This window comes from Chelonia mydas, chromosome 14, assembly GCF_015237465.2.
Source record: "Chelonia mydas isolate rCheMyd1 chromosome 14, rCheMyd1.pri.v2, whole genome shotgun sequence".
Lineage (NCBI taxonomy): Eukaryota > Metazoa > Chordata > Testudines > Cheloniidae > Chelonia > Chelonia mydas.
The window spans coordinates 44,231,712-44,251,391 of NC_051254.2; the positions used below are offsets into that span (position 1 = coordinate 44,231,712).

The 19,680-nt window shown below is 61.2% G+C and overlaps 3 protein-coding genes across 6 annotated transcripts; all 3 read right to left on the reverse strand.

Annotated features, from left to right (window-relative positions):
• Positions 1–1,530: 1,530 nt before the first annotated feature.
• On the reverse strand, positions 1,531–6,034 carry SIT1 (signaling threshold regulating transmembrane adaptor 1). The gene is made up of 6 exons (XM_027831693.3): positions 5,298–6,034; positions 4,817–4,936; positions 4,232–4,268; positions 3,664–3,722; positions 3,044–3,111; positions 1,531–1,864 (listed from the first exon to the last, which is right to left on the reverse strand). The coding sequence occupies exons 1-6, from the start codon at positions 5,332–5,334 to the stop codon at positions 1,595–1,597; spliced, it is 591 nt and encodes a 196-aa protein (XP_027687494.1). The 5' UTR covers positions 5,335–6,034; the 3' UTR covers positions 1,531–1,594.
• LOC114021734 lies at positions 5,586–11,708 on the reverse strand. 2 transcript variants are annotated; one of them, XM_043527770.1, is made up of 9 exons: positions 11,350–11,708; positions 10,237–10,492; positions 9,281–9,461; positions 8,947–9,053; positions 8,615–8,758; positions 8,398–8,478; positions 7,918–8,130; positions 7,202–7,335; positions 5,586–5,721 (listed from the first exon to the last, which is right to left on the reverse strand). In XM_043527770.1, exons 2-9 carry the CDS (start codon positions 10,429–10,431, stop codon positions 5,661–5,663), a joined length of 1,116 nt encoding a protein of 371 aa, XP_043383705.1. In that variant the 5' UTR covers positions 10,432–10,492; positions 11,350–11,708; the 3' UTR covers positions 5,586–5,660. The 2 variants fall into 2 exon arrangements, with proteins under 2 accessions (XP_043383705.1, XP_043383706.1); XM_043527771.1 differs by lacking the exon at positions 5,586–5,721 and having other exon boundaries at positions 7,205–7,561.
• A 581-nt stretch (positions 11,709–12,289) lies between these two features.
• ZBTB9 (zinc finger and BTB domain containing 9) lies at positions 12,290–19,215 on the reverse strand. Of its 3 annotated transcripts, none has more exons than XM_037914384.2 (2): positions 19,176–19,215; positions 12,290–17,341 (listed from the first exon to the last, which is right to left on the reverse strand). In XM_037914384.2, exon 2 carries the CDS (start codon positions 17,314–17,316, stop codon positions 15,874–15,876), a length of 1,443 nt encoding a protein of 480 aa, XP_037770312.1. In that variant the 5' UTR covers positions 17,317–17,341; positions 19,176–19,215; the 3' UTR covers positions 12,290–15,873. The 3 variants fall into 3 exon arrangements, with proteins under 3 accessions (XP_037770312.1, XP_027687496.1, XP_037770313.1); XM_027831695.3 differs by lacking the exon at positions 19,176–19,215 and adding an exon at positions 17,938–18,052; XM_037914385.2 differs by lacking the exon at positions 19,176–19,215 and adding an exon at positions 17,837–17,922.
• Between the last annotated feature and the right edge of the window lie 465 nt (positions 19,216–19,680).

Sequence of the window (19,680 nt, forward strand, 5' to 3'; positions counted from 1 at the left end):
CTGCGCCCCCATCTCCCGGCACACGAAGGGGAAGCCCCGCCCCGGGGCAGAGCCGGCCCGAGCCGAAGGCGGCGTGAGGCCTGCGGCTCCCCCCGGCGCCGAGGCTCCACGTCCCTCCCGCCCAGGTCAGCCCGGTCTCCCGGCAACGGGCGCGTTGCCGAGCCCCCGCCTCTCTGCTTCCGGCTCCCATCGGCCGGCCCCGCCCCTTCCGGCTCTATCAGCCCCACCCGCGCCAGGCAGGCAGCCGAGAGCGGCCGCGGGCGCGGCAATGAGGCGCGAGCCGCTGCGCCACTAGGAGGCCGGGCCTGCGTGAGAGAGAACTACGCTTCCCAGCGTGCCCAGGAAAGCGGGCGGGGCACTTCCGCCTCCTGAGCGACGGCTGGGGCCGTTGCCGGGGCAGGCGCCAACGTCACTTCCGGCCCGGGGAGAGTCAGGAACTATACTTACCAGCCTGCCCCGGGCGTTTCCGCCCTCCGGGGCCCAGCGACGGGAGGGCCCCAGGGTCAGCCTGGCCCCCCACCCCCGCCGGCCCCCTGGGCTGCGTAGCTAGGTAGCGAGCCGAGGCGCGTTTGCCCTGGGGCTGGGGCAGCTGCGCACGGACTGAGCATGCTCAGTAACATCTGCTGAAGCCGCTGCCCTCACCCTGCCCTCACTGGCGGGAGGGCGGAGTCTGGGCGGGGGCGGAGACTCACCGGCTGACGGGGGCAAACAGCCCGCGCCTGGGGCAGCGGCGCGGATGCCCGCGGGCAGGGCGGAAGCCGGAAAGTCCCCCACGGTCGCGGGACCCCAGCGTCCGGCAGGCTGTTGCCCTGGGGAGGGGGCTGTGGCTGGTGCCCCCCCCCGGGCCGTGCCCCCGACTCCACGTCTGCGGGGCTCTGGGGGCAGCCGCCCGTTCCCGGGCCTTCCCCCTTCGTGCCTCGCCTGCTTCACCTCTGCGTCCCCTCCACTCCCGGCTCCGGCCGCTGCAGGAGCCGGGTCTGAGACACCCCCAGGGCGCCCCCAGCTCTTCCACGCTCAAATTCCAACCCGCCCGTCACTTCGAACAGCGTGAGCCCAGCTTGGGGCAGGGCCCGTCTCTCATTGCACCTGTGCCCGGGGGGGGGCTGTTCAGATCATGCCTTCCGTGGGGAAAGCCCCTCTCTGTTCTGCGGGGTGGGGGGTATGTTAGTACCTGGCACGACGGGGAGACCAAGCTCAGGAATGTGGCAGGGTAGGTGGTGACCGGCACCGTAAAGCTCAGCTGGGACGCACTACCTCCCCCCCCCCCCCGCCCCAACAGTACTAATAACTATATACGCCCCTGCCCCCATGTACAGGAAGTATCCCCATCACCTTCCCAGGCAGGGGAACTGTGCATTATTGAGCGGGGCCAGGGAATCTTGGCTGCTTGAGGAAGAAGTAGCCACAGAAATTAAATCGCTGTCAGCAACACAGCATGATGGGATCTGCGCATGGCCCCAGCCTGGGGCAGTGGGCATTGCTGGAACAGGGGCATTTCTGTATCCTCAGCAGCACATGAGACACGGGAGCCATTAGTGAAGCTTGGATTTATTGCTATGAATCATGCACACAGAACCCCGTTAGCCCCCACCCTTCAGCTGGGAACCGCATGGTTGTTAGCGTAGTCTTGGTTCTCAAACTTGGCTGTGTATCTTTCTGAATGCACAGACGCATAAAGCTCTGACTGCGGCCGAGTAGCCTCTCTGCCCTTCAGGGGCCCCCCGCCCCAAATCTCTGGCTCTGACCGCCTGGGCCCCGTCACCACCACATCTGTGTACTGGATCTCAGCACCCCCCACTGATGACTCTGGCAGCTGCCGGCCTTGGGGTTTCAGCATCTTGAGGTTGGCGTAGCACGTAGGCTTCTGGGGACAGAGCAGAGGTGTTGGGGGAAGGGTGGCATATGGTGGCGTGTGCCTTAGGGTTGGGTGGAGGCCTCTGGCTGCTTAGGATGCCACTGGCAGCACTAACTCCCACCCTCTCGTAACCAACAAATTCTCTGTGGGATGGGTTTTGCTCCTGCTGGGGATGGCGGAGCTGAGTGCCCCCTGAATAGCGGGAGGGTCCCTTTGCTCCCTCTCAGGAAGAGCATTACCCCCATGCTGTGGGGTTCATGGGCTGCAGGAAGGGAAATAGCCCCCTGACACTCAGAGACCAGCTTAACTCCAGAGCAGGGAAATACCTGGAGTCCCCATCACCATCGTGTCTGAGGAATTGTGCCCCACAGCTTGTTCCCTGGGGCTTTAGCCTTCCCCAGTGCTGCTATTCAGCCCTCTCCTTGCAGACAGGATGCCTCAGCACCACTCACCACATAGCCTGCCCTACTATGAGACCACAAATGCAGCTAGGGGCTCAGCTCAGCTCAACAGATCCTGCTGTCATCAGCCCCAAAGGGTCTGTGACAACAGGGCTCTGAGGCAATGATGGGTGTTCAGTCTCACTCATGCATCCCCTTCCCGCTTTGTGCTTCCTGCTCTGTCCATCAGAGCTAACCCCCACTGTCTGCAAACTGCATCCCAGTTCCATGCCTGGTGGTTCTGCTGCTCGCTGGAGGCAAACTCAACAGTGGGACACGGAGCAGCCAGAAGTCAACGGCAGAAAGTAGGTCGAGGAGAGGAGTTGGGCTTAGCACAGAGATGCTCAGGGCCGATAACTCACCGCTTCCTGCCACTCTGCAAGCAGTTAATCTCCACACACAGCCCCTGAACACATGAATGTAACGCTCGCAACTCTAGAGCCCCCACAGCACCAGCTCTCCCACCCCATTTGCAACTCTGCTGGTGCCCCTCAATCTGTATCTGCAGCCACCTGCTATTCCAAGCCTGGGCTCTCTCCCATCCCCACCAACACCCCTCAATCACAACCTGCAGCCCCCTGATATCCCAGCCCTGGGCTTCTCCACCCACACCTTAACCCTACCCAATTTCTAATGCCACAGGTCAGTCATTCAGTGGGGACGGCCCCTGCACCATCCCCGGCTGACTGCTGCGGCTTCTGTGGCTACAGATGTCTTTGGCCACACATGTACCAAGAGCTCTGCTCACCTTGGGGCTGGATTCCTGCTCCTCCTGGGACTCTGACACTGCTGAGCTTTCAAACCCAGAACTTTGCCCTGTTGACAGAGGGAGAGGGAAGGTTGCTGCTGATGCTGAGAGTCCAGAACCAGCTTGGAGATAGAAGCCAGCTCCAGTTTGCAGAAGTACTGAGCAGCTGGAGGGAGCCCCAATTCACAGGCAGCACCTGGCTGTCTTAACGAAGCCTGAGTCAGGCAGCCACAGACTCTCAGGGTCCTCAGGATGGGAAGGGGGGCTGATCCGCAGCCCCAGCGGCTGCTGCCTTCCTGCACACATGGACAAAGCTGCTTCAAACACCTTCCCTCAGCATACACAAGAAACCAGCCCATGAATGGCCCTTCTTAGAGAGGATTTGTGGCTGTAGCCAAAGGCCAGGTTCCCAGCAGACACAAATCAGCACTGATGATGCTCACATGCCTGCTGCCAGGTGGAGACTCGATCAGTATATGTCATAGAACAGGTGACAGAATTATCTCCTCTCCACACACATCGTGTGTGTAAGTGCCTGTGTGCTCTTTTACTCAGGGCAGAGAGCAGGCAGCCTCAGCACAATAGGGCCTGATCCTGTGAGGGGCTTGGGTGCAACTCACCTGTCTGCAGGTAACTGATGTTGCCATAGACTGGAATCTCCTCAGTCACATGCTTCACACTGGGATGGAAACCAAAAATCCAGTAAATGGCTCAGAGCCAGGGTCAAAGGTGAATGCGCTGGGGACAGACAGAGGAAGAGGAGGGCTGGGAAAGGTGGCAGTGGTGGTACACACCCAGAGAGGGAAAAAATTCTTGTGTGGGCTCAATCTGTAACAATCCCCTTAATTCAGACCAGAGGCCCGTCCAGCCAGAGAGCTCAGCTGGTAGTGACATGCAGGATGGGGAATCAAAAACCCTGATTCCTGGGCCAGCTCTGGCAGGGGAGTGGGACCTAGGGGTTGAGAGCAGGAGGGAAGGCCTGGCAGTCAGGACTCCTGGGTTCTATTCCTTGGTTCTGATTCCCTGTGACATTCCCCCCTTCTCGCGGCCTCTGTTCCATCTTGCTGGCTGACAAAGCTTCCCCCCTCCCCTCCCCCTAACAGCATGGGGAGAACCTCAGTGGTGATGCTTTGGGACTTGGACAATGCAGTGACTCGTTGCTCCTGCTGTTTCATCTGTTGGACTCACCTTCTGCTGAACTGAGGCAAGAGCCTCCTGGACTCATCTGGGCAGGTAGGGCGGGAGAGAGAGAAAGAAAGAAAAAGAGATCAGCTCCACAGGCTTTAACGGGGGTTGGGGGGTGGGAATGGGTCTCTGGGATGCTGGTGGTGCCAGTGCAGTGTGGCAGGTAGGGACATGGGAGGAGAGGAGTCAGCGGAGGATGGGGTTCTGGGTGGGGGAGCCTGGGCATGAGACAGGTTGGGCACCATGGAGAAGGGGAGCTGGGTTCCCTATGAAGTGAGATGTGGGGGTGGGAGTTGGGGCTGGGACATGGAGTGAGGGGGGATAAAGGGTGCCCTCTGCAGGAAGACACAAAACAGGCGGGGGGGAGAGGGGACTGGAGGCAGTAGCCCCTTCTGGAGATATATGGGAAGGGGGACCAAGGAGACAGACCCCTGTAGGGGAGAGGGATATGGGAGCCCCCCTGTGCACCAATACAGTCTGGGAGACAGAGGGACAGGAGAAAGGAGCCCCACATAGGGGTTATAGTTATGGGGGGAGGAACTGTGTCCCTGTGCTCTGAACAGACTGTTCCCTCCCTGCAGCACATACCTCTGTGTGCTGTGTGCCTCACACAGCAGAGAATGTTCCACAACAGGGACACCAGGTGCGACAGGACCAGTGCCCCGACAAGCCCCCACATGGCACCAGTGCCTTGCACCTGCCCCAGACCTGCAAAACAGAAGGGCTGCTGGGAGCACTGGGCCCACACTGTCTGGAGAGAGCCCTGCCCCACCCGACCTGGGCCTGCCCAGCTGGCTGTGGTGCTGCAGCAGAGGGGTAAGTATGGCTCCCAGGCAGCTCATTGCATAGTCCCTGGCTGAGCTGTCAGGGCTCCCTGGGGATTCTGCCATCATGCTACGGACAGCGAAGGCTCTGGCAATCGTCACATCCAATGTGGGGATGTTCCCCCAGAACGCTGCCCCTCCCCACGTCACACTGAAGCACAGAGATGGCCCAATTTATCTTTACGAACACGAAACTGGGCAGCTGTTTGAGCCTCTCCACTCGGCACAGCAACCCCCGGACTCACCTGAAAAGTTACTGCAGTTACAGCTGGAGGAGCCCATGGGTGGGAAACACGATTTTCTCCTATGGTGAAAGATCCTTGATCCCAGACTGGAGTCACTCTGGATTCAGGGCAGATGCTCACGCTGGTTGCAGCCGCTCCAGACTGGATCCAGGCAATGTCTCCTGCCCCGATCCTGGTGGCACCAGTTTTACTGCTTCATTTCCCCAGCCCTGGTGGAGACCCCCCCACTTCTTGTCTTGCTGAAGAAGCAGCTCTGGCTGTGCCCGGGGGGTTAGCATTGCTGCAGCTGTAACCCACGGGGATTTCCGGTGCCAGAGCCCGCAGACATCTCCTCCCTCTGCACTGGCTCCTGCTGTTCATGGCTCAGCAGCTGCAGTGCACAGCTCCTGCCTTTCTGGGCAGGTTCCAGTGAAAGGTGGGTCTGCTGCGGGGGGGAGGGGGGAATGGGACTCAGAGGTGTCTCCAGAACTTCTCCCCCATTCTCATGCATTAATTCTGTGCTCCCCAATCCCCACCTCTGCTCCTTCTCTAGTACCAAGGGTTCTTCACACCCTCTCACAGGCCTACTCCATTTCCCCCTTCCCAGCTGCAGGAATGGGGGTGGGGGAGGGGGACTCTTAATTCCTTTCCCTCCTGCAAGGAGGGCTCTGGGCTCTGGAGAGGAGGGGAAGAGCTCCCACTGCCTCTGCAGCAGCCCTGATTGGCTGCTCATCCCCAGGAGGTGGAAAGGCAGCCAACCAGAAGAGTCTTCCCATGTGCCAGGCTGAAATTCCCAGGAAGGCTGGAGAGTTACTCGCATCATTAGGAAACCGACTGCAACAGAGGCCAAAACTCACATCACTGTGGTGAGGAAATTGGGAGCTGGCAGCACTGAGGAGGTCTCATGACTGCACTGCTGCTCCTTCCCACCTGGTGTTCCTGCCCCTACCCTGCTCCATCCCCATTCCCCTCACTCCCTCCCCCCGAGTCCTCCATCTCCATCCCCTTCCCTCGGCACCCAGTGTCACTGCCATCACAGCACTGAAACTGGACTCATTCCAGGGGAGACTTTGTCCTTCGCTGCATTCCCCCTGGTCCTGGGGGTATCTCACTGTGTGTTCCTTTCAGCTGGGACTGGCCCTGGTGCTCCCTTCTCCCCAGGAGGGTTGATACCCGCAGTGCGGGGTGTGTCTGTGTGTGAGGGCTGAGGCTGTCCCTGCAGCAGCGTGGTGGTGGTGGTAGTGGGGGGGGGGGAGGGGGGAATGAGGGCAGAGGCTGTCCCTGCAGGGAGGAGGGGGAGATGAGGGCAGAGGCTGTCCCTGCAGGGGTGGGGGGATGAGGGTGGAGACTGTCCCTGCAGGGGTGGGGTGTGTGTGAGGGCGGAGGCTGTCCCTACAGCGGGTGGAGGGGGAAGATGAGGGTGGAGGCTCTCTCTCCTCCGAGGATACATTGCAGCTGACAGCAAGCTAAAAGCAGTGGTGTGGCCATTGGCTGTCTAATGCCAGCCTTCAGTGACATCCCCACAGCTCTTTTTAGCACATTAGCGCAAGTCTGCCTACCCAGGCTGGGAGGCTTGTTCCCAGATGCAGTGTAGACGCTCCCTGCACAGAGTTTCCTGGTTCCAGATGCCACTGCATGGACAAAGGCTGGCCAAGCCCAGGACTGGGGGGTGCTGGGGGTTTCCCCACCAAACTGAGGGAAATGTAACACTGCTGGAGATGAGCCCCCACTTCCCTGCATAAAGTGGTGGCAGGAAGTAGTTTAGAACCACCAAAGAAACAGATGCCCTCACAAATCCCAGTGATTCCCAGTTCACAGGCCTCCCCTCCCCGCAGAAATTCCCAGGACAGAGGCTAGCTTCCCCCCACCCCCATGACTCCCAGCACATGGGCCAGGCCTTCCCATTCATAGACCCGATGAGTCACCTCTTCAGGGGCAGGAAGTTTATTAGATGCCAGCAGGTGCCCAGGACTCTGGATGCTCCAGGTCTCACAGAGGGGTGCAGGGGAGTTGGGAAGGGGGGTTCCTGTGTTCCCAGATGTTGCAGAGGGCTGTAGTCCTGGTGGGGCAGAATTGTGTGGGAGAGCCATAGATCAGAGGAGCTGTAGATAGAGGGGACTGTGACTCCCAGGTTTGCACCCTTCTCACCCCCTTTCTGCTGGGGCTCAGTGCAGGTCCGCGATGTGGAGATTCCCTCCCACACCAGCCACAGCCACCACCCGCCCACCGGGCGCTACTGCCACAGCCTGCACCGGTTTGTTGGGCAGCAGGATCTCGCCGAGCACCTGGAGACAAAGAGCATGTCACCCGAGATTAAGCACCCTGCTCCCCTGGCTCACGCCACCCAATCCCTGGCCTTCCTCCGCTCCACCCCTCCATCCTTGCTCACCTCCCCAACCTCCCTGCTGTCCTTGCTCACGTCACATCACGCCACCCTCCAACCACCCCATCCCCCGACCTGCTCCCCTGGCTCATAGCACCCAAGGCCCCCAAACATCCCCCCATCCTGTTCCCTGGCTCACACTGACCCCCTGCCCTCAAGGGGTAACCCAGCTCCACTGGCTCTCACTGTCATTCCCCCAAGTGGGGAATGCCTACTCCCCCTTTACTCCCAAGCAGGGGTACCCACCTCCCATCTCACCTGGTTAGTGCCAGTGTGGATGGCGCTGGCTCCGCTGGTGCCGCTGCCCCCAGCCACCACTATGTCCTGGTCACAGAACCGGGCTGCGTAGAGGAACTGGCCCTGCATGGGACCCCCAGGAAAGGGGAGGTTCTTCTGCAGTTGGGATGTCCGCAGATCCCAGAGCTGAAGCGCGTTGTGGGGCACCCAGGAACCAGTGAGCACGCAGTTACCCTTGGGAGGGAAGGAGTCAGGCTCAGATATGGGGCGTTACCTCTCCCCCGGTGCACCCAGGAGCATAGTTACCCTACGTGGGGAAAGGTTACTTCTTCAGTGGGGTCGGGTATTGGGGGGCAGGTGACCCTGATCCCAGAGCTATTGGTTCAGGGTCAGTGCAGAAGCTCCAAGAAAAGTCAGCACAGACCAGCCCTGGCCAGGACTTTGCATGCCCACACAGTGTAGCTCACGCCCTCTGTCCCCCTGTCACCTCCCACATCTCACCTGGATGTCAAGGCCTGGGCCACAGATGTGAGGCCCATTGATCACTCTCTGAGCCTCCTTTGCCATCCGCTTGTCCCAGATCTAGGCACAGATAAGAGACAGGTAACAATGGTAGCATCCAGAACCCCTCCCCATTAGCCAGAGGCCACAGACACAGCCCCCTCCATTTCCTCCTGCTACCTCTCCAACCATACCCACCCATAATGCAGGGCCTCACCTTCACACAGTCATCCCAGCCAGCTGTCAGGAACACATGGCGCTCTCCAGGGTGGAAGCGGAGAGCAAAGATGCGGCGAGAGTGCCCACTGCTCGGTGTCACATCCCCAGTCATGAAGTCAGGAGCCTGCAGAATGTGGGACAGCTGTGGGGAAGGGAAGCAGAATCTGGGTCATGGGGTGATTGGGACACACAGGCGGGAGCAGGGGCAACACACACACGCACCCCATCCTTGCTTCCCACCCCCAATCCAGATAGAGCCCTCCCCTAGCACCACCCCTCCCTCCATCTGTGCTACGTGCACCCTTTTCTGGCATGCCCCTCCCCACTCACCTGGTTGGTATGGCTGTCATAGAGCCGAATATGTCGGTCCTTGCCAGCTGTGGCATAGGTGCTGCCATCCATGCAGAAATCCATGGCATTGATCTCATTCTCCTTCTCTGGGGTGGGACAGACATGCGGAGAGCAGCTAGCAAGGGCTGTTACCCCAGCAACAAGGACAAAGGTGAGGAAGGGATTCCCCCAGCTCACTGACCCCCCACACCATGGGGCCAGGGCTCCTGGCCCTTTCCTTGGAGAAGAGACCTCTCACAGCCCTTTCTTTGGGGAGAAGAGGGAAAGGCCCATCCGCTGGGCACATGGTGACAAGGTACCCTATGGAACGTACCTGTCACTGTCGCCAGCAGCGTCTCCGAGTCCATGCTATAGAGAGAGATGATGCCATCAGCCCCCACAGCCAGGAGCAGGCTGGGTCTCCCCGGGTGGTAGGCCAAGGCAGTGATCGCATGGCGTGTACGGTGTCCTCGGAAAAGGGACGAGTGCAGGGAGGCTGTTGCCACGTTCACAATCTGAGAGTGAGGGGGAAAATGGAGAATGGGATGGGTGACGTGACAGGAATGGCATTACACCCACCCCCGGTACCCCTTCCAAGTACCCACGCAGCCCCGCTATCCTCCAACCTCCCCTTCCCCCTTAACCTCCAACCCCCTCCTGGTACCCACGCAGCCCCGTTACCCTCCACCACCCCTTCCTCGGTTACCATCCAACCCCGTTACCCTCCAACCCCCTCCCGGGAACACACACAGCCCCGTTAATCTCCAACCTCCCATCCCCCCATTACCCTCCAACCCCCTCCTGGTACCCAAGCCACCCTGTTACCCTCCAACCTCTCCTCCCCCTGGTACCCTTCAACCCCCTCCCGGTACCAACGGGCCCTGTTCCCCTCCATCCCCTTCTCCTCTGTTACCCTCGAGCTCCCTCCCAGTACCCACATGGCCATGTTACCCTCAACCTCCCCTTCCCCCACCGTTACCCTACAACCCCGCCCCTGCCCCAGTACCTGCACAGCCCTGTTACTCTTCAACCTCCCATCCCCCCATTACTCTCCAACCTCTCCTCCCTCCCGTACCCTTCAACCCCCTCCCAGTACCAACGTGGCCCCGCTACCCTCCATCTCTTTCTCCTCTGTTACCCGCCAACCCCTGCTTCCCCTCCAGTACCCTCCAACCCCATCCAGGGACCCACGCAGCCCTGTTACCCTCCAACTCCCCTCCCCTTGCTACCCACGTGGCCCTGTTACCCTCCAACTCTCCTTCCCCCGGTACCGCCCTGTAGCCCCGGTACCTGAACAGCCCCGTTGCCGAACCCGGCTGCCAGGCGCCCCCCGGCCGGCGCAAAGCGGAGGCTGTAGATCCCATGTGGGTCACTGCTGAGCGGCACCTGGTGCCGGATGCGGAGTCGTGCGGGACCCTGCGCTGCCTCCTCCCTCTCCCTGCCGCGCGACTCCAGCGGTGCCCGCTCCAGCCGCCGCCGCGCCATGGTGGATCCCCCCTCACACGGCGCAGGCACCGGGGTCACGGAGCGACGGGCAGGGCGGGGGGGCCGGTTACCGGGGTCACGGAACGACGGGAAGCGTGGGGGGGGCGGTTACCGGGGTCACGGAGCGACGGGCAGGGCGGGGGGGGCCGGTTACCGGGGTCACGGAGCGACGGGCGGGGGCGGGGGGGGCCGGTTACCGGGGTCACGGAACGACGGGAAGCGTGGGGGGGGGCGGTTACCGGGGTCACGGAGCGACGGGCAGGGCGGGGGGGGCCGGTTACCGGGGTCACGGAGCGACGGGCGGGGGCGGGGGGGGCCGGTTACCGGGGTCACGGAGCGACGGGCGGGGGGGGGGCCGGTTACCGGGGTCACGGAGCGACGGGCAGGGCGGGGGGGGGCCGGTTACCGGGGTCACGGGGCGGGGGGGGGGGGGGGGCCGGTTACCGGGGTCACGGAGCGACGGGCGGGGGGGGGGCCGGTTACCGGGGTCACGGAGCGACGGGCAGGGCGGGGGGGCCGGTTACCGGGGTCACGGAGCGACGGGCGGGGGCGGGGGGGGCCGGTTACCGGGGTCACGGAGCGAAGGGCAGCGCGGGGGGGCCAGTTACCGGGGTCACGGAGCGACGGGCGGGGGGGGGGCCGGTTACCGGGGTCACGGAGCGAAGGGCAGCGCGGGGGGGCCAGTTACCGGGGTCACGGAGCGACGGGCGGGGGGGGGGCCGGTTACCGGGGTCACGGAGCGACGGGCAGGGCGGGGGGGCCGGTTACCGGGGTCACGGAGCGACGGGAAGCGTGGGGGGGGGCAGTTACCAGAGCAACAGGCAGCGCGGGGGGGGCCGGTTACTGGGGTCACAGAGCGACGGGTAAGGCGGGGGGCGGCCGGTTACCGGGGTCACGGAGCGGTGGGCAGGGCGGGGGCGGTTTCCTTGGTTACGAGGGACCCCCCCCCCCCCTTTTCTGTAGCTTCCACCGGGTCCCGGGCTTGAGTCAAACTGTTTCCATGGCAACAGCTTCCAGAGCCGGCGCTTGCCAACATGCGCTGATTGGCGGAGTCAGCCTTCCTGCACGAGGATTGGCCGAGTGCTGAGCTCCGCCCCCATGCTCTTCTGATTGGCGGAAGGATCAGAAGCGGCGCTGCGATTGGCCCAAAAGCCCCGTGTCCGAGGGGGCGGGAGTCAAGGCCTCGATTCAGTCCCGGGAGCCCATCGATGGGTGGGCCTACACGGGGTCAGAGGTCGCGGCCTGAGGCCTCGTTACAGGGGATGTGGGGTGGGGGCGCAGGGGGCGACTGGGGGAAGGCACGAGTGTATGGGGGATATGAGGGGGGCAGGCGGTGTCTGAGGAAGGCAGGGGGCGTCTGCGGGATATGAGGGGGGCAGGGGGGGTCTGGGGAAGGCAGGGGGCATCTGGGGATATGAGGGGGGCAGGGGGTGTCTGGGGGAAGGCACGAGTGTATGGGGGATATGAGGGGGGCAGGCGGTGTCTGGGAAAGGCAGGGGGCGTCTGGGGGATATGAGGGGGGCAGGGGGTGTCTGGGGGAAGGCACGAGTGTATGGGGGATATGAGGGGGGCAGGCGGTGTCTGGGAAAGGCAGGGGGCGTCTGGGGGATATGAGGGGGGCAGGGGGTGTCTGGGGAAGGCAGGGGGCATCTGGGGGTAAGAGGGGGCAGGGGGTGTCTGGGGGTAGGCACGAGTGTATGGGGGATATGAGGGGGCAGGGGGTGTATGCACCCATGGAGGGGGCAGAGGTGTACAGTGCAGGTGTCCAAGGATGAAGCTGGTAACAGGGACAGGGTTTAGCCCTTTTTCCATCTGTAGCAGCCCTGAGAAGGTCAAAATGAAACTCTTGCAAATCTGCTTAGATTCCATAGCAAAATTTTATACAATATAGAGATTTGGGTTTGTACAAGTGCTACACACAAGAACCGTTGCACTAATTGGTTCACACCCCTCTCCTCAACCCTCCCTCTTCACAGAACTCTCCCTGTCTGTTTCCCTCCATGCTAGTGTTTCTGAACCATCCTTGGGCCTCTGTGTCCCACAGCCCAAGGCAAGATTGATCCTCACCCAGCCCTCCCCTCAGGGAAGGAATCCTGCCAGTCCCTCACTGTGTGGGGATTGTTTCAGAGCTCCTGGGCCAGTGACTCTCAGCTCTCTCCATTTGAATCCCCCTATTTGGTTCCCTTCACCATAGGCCTTGGCACTGGCAACCTTGAGACACTAGTAGTTACAACCCTATCCCCGCCCCAGCCATTACTTTGCTGAGATGGCCAGATTTAGCTGTCTCCCCTCTGGCAGGGACAAAAGAAAACATGCAGAAAACTGAAGCTACTTGGGTCAGAAAAGCTTGGTGTGTATGGACCCCCTGCTAGAGCAGCACCCTGCTCTGGAACAAGCTAACCTGATTTGCATCCACACAGACTGTTTCTGAGCTAGTCAACAGGGAAGGAATTAAGATCCTTGAACCCAACACAGAGGCTACAGAATGTTAGGAACCATTAGTAAAGGGATAGATAAGAAGACAGAAAATGTCATAATGCCACTAAATAAATCCAAAGTATGGCCACACCTTGAATACTGTGTGCAGTTTGGGTCCCCTTTCTCAAAAAAGATACTAGAATTGCAAAAAGTATAGAAAAGGACTAAAAAAAAAAAAAATCAGGGGTATGGATCAGCTTCCATATGAAGAGAGAGTTAAAAGACTGGGATTGTTCAGCTTAGAAAAGAGACGACTAAGGGGGGAGATGACAGAGGTCTATAAAATCATGAAGGGTGTGGAGAAAGTGAATAAGGAAATGTTATTTACTCATTCCCATAACACAAGAACCAGGGTCACCCAATGAAATTAAATAGGCAACCGGTTTAAAAACAAACAAAAGGAAGTATTTCTTCACACAACACACAGACAACCTGTGGAACTCATTGCCAGGGTATGTTGTGAAGGCCAAAAGTATAACTGGGTTGAAAAAAGAACTAGATACGTTCCTGGAGGACAGGTCCATCAATGGCTATTGGCCAAGATAATCAGGAATGTAACCCCATGCTCTGGGTGTCCCTAAACCTCTGACTGCCAGAAGCTGGGACTGGATGACACGGGATAGCCCCTCGATAAATTGCCCTGTCATATGCATTCCTTCTGAAGCATCTGGCACTGGCCACTGTTAGAGTGAGCTGTAGCTCACGAAAGCTCATGCTCAAATAAATTGGTTAGTCTCTAAGGTGCCACAAGTACTCCTTTTCTTTTTGTTAGAAGACAGGATATGAGGTTAGATGGACCACTGGTCTGACCCAGCATGGCCATTCTTATGTTCTTAACCAAGAGCAGAGGCTGGCGGGGAGAGGTGTGTGTGCACAGCCCATGCAGGGGGACCCAGGGTGGTGCATACAGTTAAAAACAAGGGAGTGGCTTTTCCTCTTTGGGTGAGTGAGAAGGCTCAAGGTGTTATTCAAGGAAACAGATTCTCACCCGGGCCAGTGATGCCAGTGGGAAAGGGCATGAACCACAGCAAGGAACTGGTAGGAAGAAGAGGGCAAATAAAACAAGGTCAATAAGAAACACACCCATAGCAGGAAGCCAGGGACAAGAATGGGTGTGGCTGCTAAAGCCAGAAGATAGGGGGAGAAATCAAGCAGGGTAAGGGGATTGCAGAGGGGCTGACAACCCCAACCCCACATGGGTCATGGTCGAAGCGACCCAGGGACTTCAGCTCCACAAAACTGACCTCTACCGCTTGCTCTGAACATGTCACTCTGCCACCTGCTTTGTGCACCAGTCATTAGAAGGGTGTGCAAAGACCCACACTCTCTAGCGTACAGCACATTTACACCAGTCTCTACCCCTGTCCCCAACCCACCCTAGTCCCGTGCTGGGGCTCACAGGGGAATCTGAGTCCCCAGGCCTGGGATGTGGCACACAGCACAATGAAGGGGTTGGGAATGGAGTGGCTGAGCTGCTCTGGCAGGAGGGGGAGCTCACACTGGGCCTGGTTGGAAGGAGGGTGGGGTGACAGTGGGAGCAATACAGCCAAAAGCCTCCCTGCAGGACCAGGAAACCTGGGCAAAACCCACTACGGTTCTATCGCCATGGCTCCCACACTGAGCTTTCCCCATCCTGCCCATGCCTGCCACAGTGCTGGGGTTGGTAGCCTCCAGGTTACTGACCTAGCCGTGGCAGCAACAGAAAAGAGTTATGTCTGTACCAAATGGTGAACGGCATTTGGCTTTGATTTCTGTTTATGCGCCTCTCTCTCATTTTGTGCACTGTGTTGAAAAGCCAGCCTGACTTCGACAAAGCCAGTCTATTCCAGACAGTGCCCTGCCAGGGAAAGGACTATCAACGACTGGACCATCAAAGCCCATCAACTTTGGATGATTCAAAGATTGGCCTGGTTCAGGAGACAATGTTTTTCTTCCCTGGGTCTCACAGGGCATGGGGTTGGAATATCCTAGACTGGGCTCATGGTCCAAAAGTGTCAAAGACTAGGTTTAAGGGGAGTGCTCCCGGAGAAGGGCAGGCTGTCCACTGCCATACTCCACAAGACCAGGCTTGATGGAAAGAAGGCAGGAGGGACTTGGCCTTGTCTGGAACACTGACCAGAACTCAGTCTCGCAGAAGGAGTGAGATCAGACTTGAGGGCAGCTCAGGACTGTGGTTTTCACAGATCTGTAACACTCCGCTGCTTTAAGACTAAAGTATCTATGGTTAAGAAATCACTTTGCTGAGCCTGTGTTCTTTGCTTACCTACCTTATTGTCCCTAAGGGGTTAGTCATCAGCCCTGAGTGCCCACAGCAAGGCAGATTCTGAGGGAATGTGTACCAACACTTGAGGGCTGGGGAAGGCTGAGATGCTGGTTTTGGTGGCTAGGCTACAGATTCCCAAGTCCCAAGGAAAGGTGGCAGCCATGGAATCCACACCTGGGAGTATGCCTTATAAACCCAGAGCCAGGAACAGTGACACAACTTCACTCAGCTGCGTCTGGGCAGAGAGTAAGTGGGATCCAGCAGTTGAGTTCACTCACAACAGAGCAGTATCCTTTCAGAGGAGGGCAGGGCCAGATTGGGAACAGGGATGTAATGTGGCTGTTAATCCCCTGCCTTGAGGTTCCCATCAGCCTCTTGCTCCACCCTCCTGCCCTGAGCTCCTACATTAGCCTGGGGCTCTCTCGCTTTCTCTATCTCCCCCCTTTGACCCATGGCAAGTTCTGTATGTCGGAAACACTAAGCCATGGAGCAGCATGGGGAGCCACCATGCTGGGGCCAAATCCCCTGGCCTGCCCAGCTCCCATTTGTGTCCCTTCATGTTTTGGTGTCCCCGGGGCCCTAGAGCAGGTTACCAAGCTCAGGAGGGCAGAGCTGCAAGGATACAGAGCAACAAAGCTCAGGGGCTGGATCAGGCCTAGAGAAGGCTGGCAGGAGTCCTCCACTCAGTCCCGCCCCGGGTTTTATTTGTAGGTCCAGCAAGCAGTGGCCCAGCCCTGGCCCTTGCACAGCTCCTTGTGCTTGAGGAAGCAGTTCTGCACACGGAACTTGCGCCCACAGTCCTCGCATGAATACAGGTTCCCATCATGGGTCTTCATATGCTCCGTCAGGTGGTGTTTCAGCTTGAATTTCTTGTTGCAGACGGAGCAGCCGAACGGGCGCAAGCTGAAGGTCAACATGATGTGCCGGTCACGCTTGGGCTTGACGGCAAAGCGCTTGCCACATAGGCAGCCAAACTTCTTTCCATCAGGTGCCGTCACAATTTTAACAGGTGCATGCACCACCTGGCCATGCACCGCATGGGCAATGATCTCATTGCCATGTAGGTCCACTGGCTTCCAGGAGCTCTGGGGGAAGCTGGCCTCATCGGAGGAGAGGGGCTGGGCCTTAATGGTGAAGCCAGGGGCAGCAATGGAGGAAGAGGAGGAGGTGGCACCAGTGCCCGCAGCAGGGATTATGTAGCTGACTTCACTGCTTGGCTGGAACTCTGCCTGGCACAGGCCCTGAACCTCAGCCATGCCCAATGCCCGCCCCTGTGCCAGCGACTTCAGAAAGCTGGCTTCACCTGCAGCACTCACACCACCTCCCAGTCCTGCCACTGTTGCCTCGTCAGGGTCAAAGCGCTCCTGCTTGATGTAGAAGATCTTGGGGTGGTCACGGGGTCCATGGAAGGCGCTGTCCAGCTCCCCTGAAGACGGCCCCTTGGAGCCTCCTCTGCCACCACCCTCTTCATCTTCCTCCAGTACAATCTTCACGGCCTTGTCCATTGAGCCGCTGCAGATCTGGGCCTGATGTTCCTCCTCCTCCTCCTCCTCCTCCTCCTCTTCCTCCTGTGACACCCGGATCTTCATCACCTCATTGTCAGGGCAGCCTGGTGCTGGCCGGCCTGATGACACCCCACCATGCCCAGGCCCCTCTGAGCTGCTGCCCCCTGGCTCCCCATCATCCTTCACAGCAAAATAGTTGCTGCTACTGGGGGACTGGCTCTCGCTTGCCCGGCTGGACCAGGGCCGGCAGGGGCCTCCCTCCAGCTCTTTAAGGATCTCAGAGCACTGGTCCACCACCTGCCACATCTGCAGCCCGCTGGCCACCAGCAGGTGACTGGGCAGTGCCTCCATCAGCAGCTTGAGGCGGCCAGAGTAGATGAGCTGTAGCAAATTCTCAAAGGCCTCTGGCTCAATGACAGTGGGCAGCACAATGCAGTTGGTGTCATTGAGGAGCAGCTTGTCATGGAAGTAGGGAGAGGAGGCTGCCAGCACGCTCTTGTGAGCCTGGAAGACCCGGCCCTGCACGTGGATGGAGATGTCACAGAACTTGCCCTCCAAGCGGTGCTTGTTGAGCGACTCCAGCAGCACCGCAGCATAGTGCGGGAACTCAATCTGGATGCTGCGGGTCTCGGGCTCCATGGCACTGCCTGCCCAGGGCAGGTCACTGCAACGGGAGAGACAGGGAGTGAAGGATGCTGTGGCTAAGAAAAACTCCCTACCCATGGTGCTGCCTGCCATAGGGAGGAGAAGAACTGTATGGGGAGTAGCAGAATGCAGGGACGGGCTGGAGCCCCAAGAAACCTCCAACCCCAGCACTGTCTGCTGCAGGAGGAAAACGTTAATGGAGCAGGACAGATGGGGTGTTGGAGCCCAGAGAAACACCCCCACCCTAACCCACCCTTTCCACGGCATCACCTGTTGTAGGAGAGCGCTGGTGCAGGGTGGTTGTGAGAAAGCACTGGGGGATCATTACCAGGCCTTCAACCCTCCCATCCCCACTGTGGGGTCAGAGGGACCCGGACAGGGGGTAAAATGAGTGTTTCACAGACCAGGATCCTGAGAGCGGGAGCAGGGACCCTCAAACGCCCCCCCCCAAGCACCTGCCCCACGGCAATGCCCCCGGGGAACCCTACACCTCTGCCCAGCATCACTACCCTACCGAGCACACAATCTGTCCGCCCCAGTGCCGTGTGCAGCCCCACGGCGGGACACTCCCCCACCCCAGCGGCGGGGGGCGGGAGCGCTGAACTCAGCTCTTACCTGCGGCGAGCTGTGCAGGAGGGCGAGTCCCAGCAGCGAGGTCTGCACGGGCCAACCGAGAGCGAGCCCCGGGACACCCCGCCCCCCGCGCCCGGGCCAACCGACAGCGAGCCCCGGGACACCCCGCCCCCCGCGCCCGGGCCAACCGACAGCGAGCCCCGGGAAACCCCGCCCCCCGCGCCCGGGCCAACCGACAGCGAGCCCCGGGAAACCCCGCCCCCCGCGCCCGGGCCAACCGAGAGCGAGCCCCGGGAAACCCCGCCCCCCGCGCCCGGGCCAACCGACAGCGAGCCCGGGGACACCCCGCCCCCCGCGCCCGGGCCAACCGAGAGCGAGCCCCGGGAAACCCCGCCCCCCGCGCCCGGGCCAACCGAGAGCGAGCCCCGGGAAACCCCGCCCCCCGCGCCCGGGCCAACCGACAGCGAGCCCCGGGACACCCCGCCCCCCGCGCCCGGGCCAACCGACAGCGAGCCCGGGGACACCCCGCCCCCCGCGCCCGGGCCAACCGAGAGCGAGCCCCGGGAAACCCCGCCCCCCCGCGCCCGGGCCAACCGACAGCGAGCCCCGGGAAACCCCGCCCCCCGCGCCCGGGCCAACCGACAGCGAGCCCCGGGAAACCCCGCCCCCCGCGCCCGGGCCAACCGAGAGCGAGCCCCGGGACACCCCGCCCCCCGCGCCCGGGCCAACCGACAGCGAACCCCGGGACACCCCGCCCCCCGCGCCCGGGCCAACCGACAGCGAACCCCGGGAAACCCCGCCCCCCGCGCCCGGGCCAACCGACAGCGAGCCCCGGGACACCCCGCCCCCCGCGCCCGGGCCAACCGACAGCGAGCCCCGGGACACCCCGCCCCCCGCGCCCGGGCCAACCGACAGCGAACCCCGGGAAACCCCGCCCCCCGCGCCCGGGCCAACCGAGAGCGAGCCCCGGGAAACCCCGCCCCCCGCGCCCGGGCCAACCGACAGCGAGCCCCGGGACACCCCGCCCCCGGGCCAACCGAGAGCGAGCCCCGGGACACCCCGCCCCCCGCGCCCGGGCCAACCGACAGCGAACCCCGGGAAACCCCGCCCCCCGCGCCCGGGCCAACCGACAGCGAGCCCGGGGACACCCCGCCCCCCGCGCTCGGGCCAACTGACAGCGAGCCCCGGGAAACCCCGCCCCCGCGCCAACCGAGAGCGAGCGCCGGGAAACTCCCTCCTACTGTAGCTGGGTCACCAGGCAACCGCGGCAGGACACTCACCCCGGGTGGCCATTGGCCAACCAAAAGCGAGCCTGGCCCCTCCCCCACAGACTTTCCTTCCCCCGAGTCCCGCCCCTGCACGTGGCCAACGAACCGCTGGCCGGGCACGAGCCACCCCAGCTCCTCCCACACGCGGGCCAACCAACAGCTGACCTTGGGGCGCCTCAGCCAACCAGCGCTCAGCTCACCCCTGAGACACGCCCTGCCCCTGGCCAACGCGGGCCAGAGATCGCCCAGCCGGCGTCGCACCCTGGAAGCCGGAGCCGCCAATTGGTGGGCGCCTGATCTCCCTTCAGCCAATCACAGAGCAGCTCTCTAGTAACCAGCGTCTGGCTAGTGGCCAGGCTCCCCCTTCTTCGTCCCGCACTCTGATTGGCCACAGGAGGAGCGTTCTGTGATTGGCGGGGGCGGTGCTGAGATCCCAGGGGGCTGGGGACACCTGCTCTGCTCCTTCCCTGGCGCCGCAGCGCCTTGGGCGCCCCCCACGCAGGAGACCCCCCAGGCC

Bases quoted from the DNA above. Each gene is read 5' to 3' on its own strand.
- SIT1 (XM_027831693.3), bottom strand. From the start codon at position 5,334: ATGGGCTCCTCCAGCTGTAACTGCAGTAACTTTTCAG. The intron at 4,937-5,297 runs GTGAGTCCGGGG...TCTGTTTTGCAG, and splicing joins TAACTGCAGTAACTTTTCAG to GTCTGGGGCAGGTGCAAGGC. The intron at 1,865-3,043 runs GTGAGCAGAGCT...CTCTGTCCCCAG, and splicing joins AGCAGGAATCCAGCCCCAAG to AAGCCTACGTGCTACGCCAA.
- ZBTB9 (XM_037914384.2), bottom strand. From the start codon at position 17,316: ATGGAGCCCGAGACCCGCAGCATCCAGATTGAGTTCCCGCACTATGCT.
- LOC114021734 (XM_043527770.1), bottom strand. From the start codon at position 10,431: ATGGCGCGGCGGCGGCTGGAGCGGGCACCGCTGGAGTCGCGCGGCAGG. The intron at 8,759-8,946 runs GTGAGTGGGGAG...CCTTCCCCACAG, and splicing joins ATGACAGCCATACCAACCAG to CTGTCCCACATTCTGCAGGC. The intron at 7,336-7,917 runs GTGAGATGGGAG...CTGCCCCACCAG, and splicing joins TCCACACTGGCACTAACCAG to GACTACAGCCCTCTGCAACA.